General features: G+C 35.9%; 1 protein-coding gene across 14 annotated transcripts in view; it reads left to right on the top strand.

Annotated features, from left to right (window-relative positions):
• Nucleotides 1-12,279, top strand: part of LOC149773691 (uncharacterized) — a 166,198-nt gene that overhangs the window by 132,148 nt on the left and 21,771 nt on the right. For all 14 annotated transcript variants that reach the window (XM_089946154.1, XM_089946166.1, XM_089946165.1 and 11 more), the window contains 3 exons: nt 1,275-1,455; nt 6,642-6,746; nt 9,000-9,065. In XM_089946154.1, coding sequence (XP_089802280.1) covers nt 1,275-1,455; nt 6,642-6,746; nt 9,000-9,065 — 352 coding nt within the window. The remainder of the gene's footprint in view (nt 1-1,274; nt 1,456-6,641; nt 6,747-8,999; nt 9,066-12,279) is intronic.

Raw genomic sequence — 12,279 nt, 5'->3', positions numbered from 1 at the left:
ATCTCATCCATACAACAAAAGAGCTTATCATGACCTATATCTCATCAGTTAGTTGCATCGTTAGGTCTTTACTTTTAGCACAAGCATTTGGAATTCTTCATGATATGATCTTACCTAGATATGTGAGGGGATTCATCCTGATTAAGTAGTACTACACCCTTATTGCAGAAAGAGATCTTTTTGACTAATTTATTTTCTGCATAATAATTACTGTGTATGTTATTTTCTGGAGACTACTAATAGCTTGGCACAGGTGATCTATATAATCATCCTGGTCTGATGATTGCCAGTTTTAAAGGTTCTTTGCAAGATTCTTTTTTTAAAAAAAATCAAAATATGCAGAGATAGAGTGCATCATGGCACAGTTTGCAGGTAAGACATTGAGTATGCTTAATTGAATGATCCTGAATTAATTCCAAAAATTCCATGCTAATTTCTAATCAAATGGTGGGCACATTCAATTGAACAATCCAGAATTATGTTTTAGAGCAATCAGAAACACAAAATTAAAATTCTGAGGTGCATTATCATTAGATGAACCAAAAAGTATCACTTTCTTTTCAATAGATACAAAACAAACGTCTTAGGCTTGCAGTGAATCTTAGTTGACTGAGCTAGTTTGGCATAGGATTCGTCAATCTCTGACCAGAGACATGGGCTTAAATAAGACTTAGATTAAGAGGATAGTTGTTGTTATGTAATTTTGAGTAAAGAGAAAAAGATTGTCATACAAGATGCTGATATAATATCTTATGTGGAAGAATATACACTGAGCAAAATGGGGGCCCCGAGTGGCCGAATGGTCTAAAGCGCTGTTCGTTACGGATCACTGCCATCTCACCTCTGTCTGCGGCGGTTCGAGTCAAAGATTCAGCCAATGTGGGCATGTGAGAAAGCTTGCCAGTAGCTTCTCGTGGGTCGGTGGTTCTTTCCGGGGTTTTCTGGGTTCTTCCTCCACCATTAATACTGGCCGCCATGTATAGCCTATCATGCTGAAAAATGGTGTTAAACCCCACAACAACAACAACAAAACAACTGAGCAAAATGTAACTTTATGTTTGCACCAAGTTTTGAAAAAGAATCAGCATTAATATCACATGAGATAAAAGTCATTGTAAATGCTCTCATACATGGAGTCATTTTATGTAGCATGTTCATATCACAATCCTCTTATTATTTATTCAGTTCCATGCATTGAGTTTTAAGGCACCGGATGATCCAGTCAGTTTGGTATATCTTGCTATATTTTTGAGAAATTTTGCTTGTCTGTGTAGGCGTGAGGAGGAGGAACGTATCCGTCTTGAAGAGGAGGAACAGCGACGAATGGAGGAGGAAGCACTTCGGCTGGAAGAGGAAGCCAGGAGGGCAGAGGAAGAGAGATTGCGCATGGCCATTGAGGCTGAGGAACAGCGAAAGAGAGAGGAGGCAGAGAGGCTGGAGGCAGAGAGGAAATCTGTAAGTTGTACAGTTATTAACTTGGTGTGTGCTGATGTGTATCTGTGTTATATGTGCATTGTGGACAGCTGAAGAGGCAAATAATAATTAATACAGTGCAGAAGGATCATATACATAAGAAGTGTGTGTGTAGATGTGATCCTTTGCTTTTCTGTAAGAGTTATGCTGAGATGTTGAAATGGAAACTATGCTACTGAAATACAAGATATAGCAGTCTTTTTTTTCTGGTAATGATGTTATCACTATTAAGAAACAGTTTTTGCACGGTTTTTGCTTCATTTGCTTATTGTCCCCTGCCTTTATAAAGAAAAGCAGCCAACATAGTATCTGTGTTTCCATCCATTTATTTGAGATATAGCGATGAAACTTGTTATACCTAAACATCGTTCCTAGAAAATGTCTTGCATGCAGTATTCAAGGTTCTTTTGCCAGGAACAAAGTTAAGGCTTAATATTTTAAATTTCCATAATTCTTTTCCTTCTGATCAGTATATTTAAATATATTTGAGGTTAATGGATGTAATTTTTTTTTGTTTGTTTTTGGTTTAACACCATTTCTCATGATAGGCTATACATGGTGGCCAATATAATTAGTGTAGGTAGAACTTGGGAAGACCCCGGTAAGAACCACCAACTGACAGAAAGTGACAGGCAGCTTTCTCACATACCCACATTGGCCGAGCCTGAGACCTGAACCTACGTGGACAGAGGTGGAATGGTAGTGATTGGTAAAGATGAGCATTTTTGGCTACTCGGCCACCCGGGTTTCAGATGAAACTTAGTACTAGAAGATATGTTACATACGTTATTTGATATGCTATTGCCGGGAAGAAGCTTAAGGCTTAATATTTGACTTTTCCATAATACTTTTCCTTCTGCTCAATACATTTAAAGTTTGAGATTAGGAATGAAACATATTTGTACATCATCCCTAGAAGGCATGTTGCATACCATGGGGATGGGATGTGGCTGTCTTGAAGGACAAGGTTGTGAGTCATGATTTGTTGTTTTCCATCACACTCCATTCCGTAACTTTAGAGCTGCTTGAGATTTCAGGGATGCTGCTTTAAGTACATATGTCATTATTGGCAAAATGTGTTGTCCATCATATTGGGGTGTCATATCTTCAAGGTCATTGTCCTGGTTGAATTTTTATAATTTTGAGCCATTTGAGATGATGGGATGAAACTTGGTAGGACTGTATATCCTCGCAAAAAGGTTTGCTGTGTGTGATATTGGTTCTTCTGTCTTCATGGTCGAGGTCACTGTTCATTATTGTAGGTTTCATTCACATTTGCCCTTCTGCTTTTTTGCTTAAGAGCTGTTTAAGATAATTGGATGAGGCTTGCTATGTTATCACTACAAAATGCATGTTTGATATCTTATCCTCAGGATCAAAGTCACAGGTCAGTACTTGAAGGTTTCATTCATTTCTTCTTTGATATGTTACATGTTTAGGCTCTAATAAAGAGTAACACGGAAAGAGTGAAAACAACAAGCTTTTTAAAATTTAACAAATAATTTATTTCCCTGGAAAAATTCTGTAAAACTTAAAAAAAGAAGAACTTACGGTTTCAAGAATCAAATCCAAAAATAATCTAAGAATAATCCATGAATTAAATTGCGAAAGTCCTAGTAATAAATGGAAAATACAAGATGGATGATGATGACGTATGCTGTAGTCAGTACTGTGCTTATCTACAGTTCCATGTAGAAATACAAATAATGACACTCCGGTGTTGGAAATCCAAATTAAATTTGTAAGCAATGTCTTTCCAAAATCTCTGTGTGAGCACTACTCAAAATATTTCCAGAGAAAAAAGAATTTAATTCTTTTGAAATCCAACTGATTCTGAAGAAAATTATAACTCCAAATCTGGCTACAACAAAATAACTTGACATCAGTGTTAAAAGCCCAAAACTGAGAAATCTGTCTCTTTGAATCTCTATTAAAACTAACAAATGCGCAATAATGGAAAAACCAGAATTGCTAAATCGAAAGGGAGTGTGTGTGTGTGTCACATGAACCTGTTTATGTCACATACACCAGAAATGACCCTGATGAAAACCAATCATTTTAAAATAGAACTTTGTTTACGAAGGTTGTTACAAATTCTGAAACAAGGTCAAGATTTAGATCAACACCTGATAATTAAGAAAGAATGATTAAGGTCAACTGATTTTCTGGAAAAAATCATCTCCAGTGAATAAATTCACATTATAATAGCATATAATAGAATAAAAATTTAAAACTGACAAACAATTAAATTAAAATAAATATGAATTAAATCAGATGTATGTAACAGATATCATAAAAGCTGTTTGAGGTGCAGTAATATAAAATTTACACTAATGATACTTAATTTGACATCATTTCATGTATTAGTCAAGTTTTTATCTTCAGGGCCAATGTCACTGATAAGCTGGATTTCATTAAACCACTTTTCAGCACTTTTCCTCTGATGTTTTTTGAGAGTGGGCAATAAAGCATGGTTTCTTCTCATGTCTGCCCAGTAACTTTACAGCTCTCTCTTGAAGGTTATAGATTGGATTATTGTGAACTTTATGATGTCACCATGGTAAGCAGAATTAGAGTGTATTTCCTAAACCCTTGATTGATTCTTACCATATTTGGCATGAATCATAATGAAGCTGAGACAATTAATTCTACGTTTTGCTTGCCCCTTTTACCCTGGGGTCAAAATCTTACACATAGAATTGAGTTAAGTTTTTTGTTTTTGCATGCTTTCTAAAACCCTTTACAGACTTTGTTCATGCTTGGATGAATAATTTTGAACCTAAGTCAGTTCAGTCTGCAACATGCTTACTTTTGGTCTTGATTCAAGCTCATTAAAAAAATTATTTGCCCACATTTCTTAAACCATTGATGGATTTTCTTAATTCTTGGGATGACTCATTGTGAAGCTAAGAAAGTTCATTCTCTGACAAGAGCTCTTGCCCATTTGATCTGGTGCAAGGTCGCAGTCAGAGAAATTTTATGTTCAAGTTTTGTTTAATAAAGTTTTTTCATTTGTTTAATTCCCTTAACCCATTCTTGGATGTCTTCATGCTTTGAATGAGCCAGTATAAGACAATTTTTCTGTGAAATGCTTGCTTGCTTCTTTGGCCTTGGGGTCAAGGTCACAGAAATAGGAAATTTGCAATAAGACTTTTTTCTTTTGCTTATATTTTTTAAGACACTTTACAGATTTTCTCCATACATTGAATGAATGATTACAAAGCTAAGACTTTTCATTCTGCAACATGTTTACTAAACCTTTTTATCTTGTTTCAAGGTCATGTTTTACAGCAATGTTTTGATTTTGGGCTAAACGTGTAGGCCCTGGCCTTTTTGTTATGCTCATAAATTATGTACTGGTTTGGTTGAACGCTGCTTAATCTGATGTGTAAAATATAAACATGTTAAAATGCCTTTGTGGTTTGCACATCAGCCTTTGATGCAGGAGGTCGCAGGTCCAAACCTGGCTGAGTCATACCAAAGACTTGTAAAAATGGTACTTACAGCTGCCACGTTGGGTGCTTAGCATTAAAAGGTTAGTGTTAGGACTTATCGGCCTGGTGTCAGGATATTTATCCTGCTGCAGCCTAATGCGATATGACTGAAAAATAGTTCAAAATCTAAAACACACACACACACAAAATTCCTTTGTACATCCTAAAAATTGTAAATCCTTCTGATTTAAAGAGATATGTCCCAATCCGATTTTGTAAATGTCATGATTCGACCTTTCTGGGCTATTGCTTGTACCAATATATAAGTAGGGAAAAAATATAATTTGAAAATGAGACCTAGGTTTTTGGTAAAAAAATGTGCCAGTTACTGCTATTTCATTTTCATTTTTGACCCTTAAACATTCTTAAAGGGTATCTTAATATTCAGAATTGGAATCACTAACCATAATTTAAGGAGTTTTAAGTGCAGAAACCTAGCTTCAACAAATAAAAACGTAAACTTAGTCACCATAAAAAAAGAGGCCAAACCTGGTTAGGAACTGGAGTCAGATATTTTCAATATGCCAGTGTTACATTGAGGAGATTTAGTGTTGCCTGTCATTCATGACATTTGTTTGACAATGTGAATCTCATTTTTGTGTCATTGTTAACTAATATAATAAAGTTATTTAAAACTCCATGAAACAAATACAAGGCAAAAACTTCATGGATAGATCATACTTAAAGAATAACCCTATTGATTCTGGAGTTTAAAAATATGTCAAAGCTCATGATAGCTGTGAGTGAAAGATGAAAAGGATTCCTGTACAGACAAGTCAGTTATTTATCGCATACATGAACCAAAGTTTGTGGAGGGCCACTACTTGAGGTATGGAAGAGGGCTTTTGGTTTTGGAGTCATGCAGTTATTGATTATTGAAGAAAAATGGGTTTTACAGAAAAACATTTTTCTAGAGCAAGTTTATTAAAGATGACTTTCACTTAGAGTAATAAATAAACCTTTTTGATTATGGGGTCTAAAAGTCTGAGACTGCAAGACCATATACCCTGACCAAAGGTTGAGGCCTCTGAGACTGCAAGACCATAAACCTTGACCAAAGGTTGGAGCCTCTGAGACTGCACGACCATATACCTTGACCAAAGGTTGAGGCCTCTGAGACTGCAAGACCATAAACCTTGACCAAAGGTTGAGGCCTTTGAGACTGCAAGACCATATACCTTGACCAAAGGTTGAGGCCTCTGAGACTGCAATACCATAAACCTTGATCAAAGATTGAGGCCTCTGAGACTGCAAGACCATATACCTTGACCAAAGGTTGAGGCCTCTGAGACTGCAAGACCATATACCTTGACCAAAGATTGAGGCCTCTGAGACCTCTTGGTCACTGATCTCCATACTCAGCCGTACCCTCCTTGTGTCTACATAGAGTACTACTAAACATTGGCAGACATATGGTGTGCCATTAATGGTAATTTTGTTGAACATTTCATTTACCCAAACACCATTTAGCAGGTTTGAAAATGTTAAACTCAGCATACAGAAATTACTCTGAGTGAAGTCTTTATCTCATTTAATAATCTGTTGCAAGCTTAGGTCAGAATTATAACTTTTGAGAAAAAATTTGAATTCAGCACTTCAAGTAGTGTATGGATATATGTCTGTGTATTTTGTTTTATTGAAATTTTATTTGTCCATTCCTAATATCCTTCTCAGAAAGAAGATGCCGAGAGAAAAGGTCGTGAAGAAGCTGAACGTTTGGAGAAGGAGCGAAAAGAGAGAGCAAAGAAGGAGGAGGAAGAAAGACTGGAAAGGAAAAAGGTATACCAGCTCTTTTTAATTTTTGTTTTGGAATTATTTTTGTTTTGCATGTGGTAGTAAAAGACTGTTTCAGATTGCTGCACAAAGGTATGGAGGACAGTATATTTTCTTTAATGGTATTTTCCTGCAACCATCACCCATAGTCCATCCATTAAAATTGCTTGCTGTACTATGGAGGCCATGTTTCTGATCTGATTTTGATCAGACTTTGGAATATGGATTTATATCTTCAAGATTCCAGAAGAGGTTGATAATGAATAAGATCCACACATTAATGACATAATATTTTCATCACAATGGAAACTATATTTCTGACTCGATTTTGGTCAAGCTTGAAATATGGGCTTATATCATCAAAATATTTAATGAGCTCAGTAAGGAGTAAGTTGATGCATACCAATGAACTAATCTTGCACCTGATTGGTCAAGCTTGTTGCCTTTCAGGAAACCATATATCAGGCTTGGAATATAGGCTTGTGCGATCAAGATCTTGCAGAAGTGTTTGATAACAGGGAGATCCATGATTGTTATTGAGATGATAATGCATCTGATTGATCTTGATTGTGCTCTAGACACTGGTTTTGCTCAAACCTAATAAAAACACTTGAGTCATCAAGATCTCTGTTGAGTACTGTTATGAATGAGAGCTACTGATATTAATGTGGTGATCTTGCATCAGATTGGCTGAGCTTGTCAACACTATAGTTACTACCTCAAATAAGATATTTATCAAACTGGATAAATAGGTCATATCATCACGGTATCTAATAAGTTTTATTTTGAGTGAGATTTACGCATGTTAATGAGGTGATCTTGCATCTTATTTGTTGAGCTTCTTGCCGCTCTAGAGATGGTATATTTGACCTGATTTATTCACAAAATAACACTTTTGAGAAATAGGTTACTGTTATCAAGATGTTGGATGAGTTTTATTTTGAATGTGACCTATGTATATTTGTGATGCAATTTTGTATCCAGTTTTCTGCAATTTTTTTAAAACAACTCTAAAGACCATTTTAGATAAGATTTTGATTGAACTGGCTACTGTGATCAGGATTGCAGTTGAGTATCATTACGAGTGAGATCTAGCCTATCGTGTGCTGAAAAATGGCGTTAAACCCCACAACAACAACAACAACGAGTGAGATCCACACACATTACTGTCACGATCTTGCACCCAAATTGCTGAAATGGTCAACACTCAAGCAGCTCTGTTTCTGTTTAAATTTTGGATCATATTTGTTGGATAGTCTTATCATCAAGATGTAGGATGTGTTTGATTACAAGCAAGATCTAGGCATTTTTATGAGGTCATCTTTTATCTGAATCACTAAGCATGTTACCACTCTGTAGTAAATAAACTTGTATCTTTATTGTCGTTGACTAGTTCTATAATAGTGAGATTTGCATATATTAATGAGTTAATTTTTTTATCTTATTGACTGAGCTTGTTACCTCTCTAGATATAGAGAATATATTTCTCTTGCAATTTCATTAAACATGACAAATAGGTGTATACCATCAAAGTATTGGATTGGTTTGATTATGAGAAAAAAAATATGTTTTTATCTTTGCAAATAATTTTTACCATACTGTTATAAAGTAGGTAAAATGAACACAATATAAAGTTTGTGAGAGGTTTTGTTCTTACAGTACTACATAAGCCAGCTTATTAAAATGGTCAGCTACTATGTCAGCCAGATGAAAGTTATCAGGCCTACTTTAGCCTCTTGTTTATATTTTATTTGGCAATTTTTGAGGATTATACAATTCATTGCATGTTGAGTAGGGAATATATAGTATTGCTTAGAACTGTTTTAAGTTTTATTCATCAGTAGCTTTACACTGATATGGAGGTCACATATCTTCAGTGAAGTGAATTTTCTGAACAGCAGAAGGATTAAGCAGCATAGATACTGTGAAATAATAAGTTTTCTTTGGGTAGCAATAATTTTGAAGTTTTGGTTTGCTAAAATCCACAGATTTAAAGACTTAATGAACAATGATTGTTGTGTGAATACATTGGGACCAGATCCACAGAATTAACTTCAGATGTAGCCATGGTTAACAAAACCACAAGAATGTATAACTGCCCCCAAAAAAAGTTCACATTATTGTCTTATTTTACTGCCAGATTAGGTGAGGTGACTGCAGTGCAGTGTCCAGTTACTTTACAGTCATTACAAGAATGTTTATTTTGATAGGACTTTGTTCCACCATCATAAGATTGTAAATCATTTTTCATTTTTTCAGAGGTTGGAAATGATCATGAAAAGAGTTAAAGTGGAAGCTCCAACATCAGCATCAGAGAAGACACGTGTAAGTTTGGAATTGATAGATATATTTATTTGTAGAAACTGTGACAGAGAGAATGCATACAACAAAATATTTTTTAAGATATGGCTTGAAATAAATTTGTATATTCCATTCAGGGTACATATAGTGACTTGTGTCCGTCTGTTGCTTCATGCCCCATCTCGTCTTGTCCAGTAATGTCAATCACAAATTTTGTTTCTGCGTTGAAGGATTATATGGATTGAAATGAAAAATGGTACGAGGATTTGCATTAAGCCCAAAGAGCTATTCAGTTTAACCCTTTAGCTACGACTGTTGCATCTAAGCGTCTATTGTAAATAGCTCCTGAACCCCACTGATGCATATATGCAGTGCCAGTAAACCTAGTTTACTACCCCAGTGTCGCTTATGTGCGTAAAATTCAGTACTATTCGAAACCCCAGTGTCGCATCTATGTGGACGTGACCGCTATGTTAACTAAATGTTGATTGGTTGAAAGTACAGAAGTTTACATATTTTTGATTATCATAACCAATGAGAGGACTGGTTACTCAACATTTTGATACAAGTTTGAAAGCTGAGAGGTTAAATTTAGACACACTGTAAGCAGTTTTCTGCACTTTACGAAACGTGTAGTTGATGTAAACAAAAATGGATTCCGATTCAGATATGAGCGACTTTGAAGCGATATGCAAGCGATATTGAAGAATTTAATGGAGCATTCGTAGAAAATGGATCTGATATTGATATAAGTCCGGTTTCAACACCCAATGTAAGTGATTTTGAATTGGATGATGAGGAAGACATAGTCCCACTTGCACAATGGAGTGACGACCTTGCCGTGTTCGAGATCAATAATTTTGATTCTCGTGTTGGTCCAACAATCGAGCTTGGACCACTAAACAATGAGAATGATTTTTTCCTCAGGTTTTTCCCTGAAAGTCTGGTGGAAAAACTTGTGAAAGAAACAAACGATTATGTCAAGAAAATGTTGGGCTAAAAACAAGACCAGAAATGGTATGAAACTAGCATCACGGAGATGTGGACATATCTAGGAATATACATCGTCATGAGTATTATGCAAATACCTAAATATTCCATTGCCTGGATGACATCTGTGTATTTTGGGATCCCAGGAATACCCAAAATCATGACAAGAGAAAGGTTTGAAAAAAATAGGGAAATATTTCCATGCTAACAACACAAGCATCAACCCACCCAGAGGCCAACCAGGACATGACAAGATTTTCCATATAAGACCTTTCTATGAGACAGTTTTGCATAAATGCCTGAAAAATTATGACCCTCCCAAAAACCAGTCAATTGATGAAGGCATGATTGCTTATAAAGGAAGACTGTCATTTAAGCAATACCTGTCAGCCAAACCCACAAAATTTGGCATTAAAGTCTGGGAAAGAGCCCATCCTCAAACCGGCTACGTCCATGAATTTCAAGTATATGTTAGAAAGCCCGATGGACAGAGAGCGAGAGTGAGAGAAGAAGGGTTAGGATCTAGAGTGGTGAAAGACCTTACCAGAAAAATAATAAACAAAAACCACCACATCTATATGGACAATTTCTTTTCAAATCCCCAATTGTTTGAAGATTTACGTCGAGATGGACTCTTCTGTTGTGGTACTGTCCGAGGAAATAGGAAAGGAATGCCAGAACCTTTAAAAAAAAACTGTGGTTTAAAAAGCCAAGGGGATATGAAATGTATGCAAAAAGAGACTCTGGTCTGTGTTGCCTGGAAAGACAAGAAAATTGTCCATATTTTATATCACAACATGGATCCGACACAGCTGTCCAGTGTAACTCGAAGAAAAAAAACCGGCCGACGAAAAGAAGTAACTTGCCCAAAAGTTGCAGATGAGTATTCCAGAAACAAAGGGGGAGTGGATATTGCAGACCAAAACAGAATGCAATACAGTTCTTGTCGTAAAGCAAAGAAATGGTGGAAATATCTTTTTTGGTTTCTCATTGATACAGCAATATGTAATGCCCAGATATGTATGAAAGAGTCACCAAACCACCAGATCAAAACCAAATCCGGAAAAGAAAAGAAAAGAACACAGCTTGAATTTAGAATGAACTTGGCCAAATGTATGGTTGCTGGCTTTCAGGGAAGTAGGAAGAGAAAAGCTCTGTCCAATGTTGATGCTGAAGGTTTAAGGCATTGGCCAGGACGGTTCCCAAAACGTGGGAGATGCAAGATGTGTGTTAGAGAAGGGAGGAGACATGAAGTTTTCATAGGATGCAAATAATGCCAAGTACATTTATGTGTGGATAATGACTGTTTTGAGAGGTACCACTCTCATCTTTTTAATTAGAGTGTAGATTTCATTCATGTTTTTATATGTACGTATGTAAATATTGGATTTATTTTGTGTGATTCAATACAGTTTATATGACTGGGATTTCTTGTATGATGGGATGTAGGAGTATATGTAGTCAAAATATATGAATAACACACTATACAAGGTAAGCTGTTTTTTATTTCACTGAAATCCTCCAAAAAATAATGAAATAATGAATATAAATGTAACCATGTTTTTATTGTCAGTTTCTGTAGTCAGCCATGATGATGTTCTAGTATTCAGCCTAGCAACCAGCCTCAGTAGTCTCAGTAACTGATATGATAACACTCAGCAGTAGTGAGACTGCACAACAGCTGTAGTAGCTAAAGGGTTAAACATACATGGTACAGAGGGGAGGCAGTATTTAAAAAATATATGTCAGGTTATGCTGATTATCCAGTTCCTGTGAAAACTTGTACAAATTATAAAATGTATCAGTGGGTGAATAGTCTCTATTAAAAGTGCCTTCCCTGGGTACCTAGTACATTTTACTGGAGTTGTGTCCCCTGTTTTACCTCACATTTTGGTGGCAGGGGCCAGTTTTTATGTACAAATTTACTACCACAATCAGCGACCTAGTATAAAAAATCATAAAAAATCAAATACACAAGTGAGGTCAAAATGGTCCATATGTTTAGGTACCTATATTAAAACAAAGCATAAGAATAGTATTCACTTGACCAAAGAAGGCAATGGCAGTTCATAGCAAAAGAAGTTTATGCACCCCAACCCCTATTTTATACATGCATTTTTCACATCCAAAGGTCATTTTGACAGCATGTGGTGCTCACAGTGCAAACGCAAGCTCTTTTCCTGGATGAAAATTTTGAAAAACATTTTCTACTAAATAGTTTGATGCAATTCAGAATAGTTGTCATCCA

This window comes from Sinohyriopsis cumingii, unplaced genomic scaffold (assembly GCF_028554795.1).
Source record: "Sinohyriopsis cumingii isolate HCF-2022 unplaced genomic scaffold, ASM2855479v2 utg000622l, whole genome shotgun sequence".
Lineage (NCBI taxonomy): Eukaryota > Metazoa > Mollusca > Bivalvia > Unionida > Unionidae > Sinohyriopsis > Sinohyriopsis cumingii.
The sequence above is the reverse complement of the archived record's forward strand: the minus strand, read 5'-3'. Positions and strand labels throughout refer to the sequence as shown.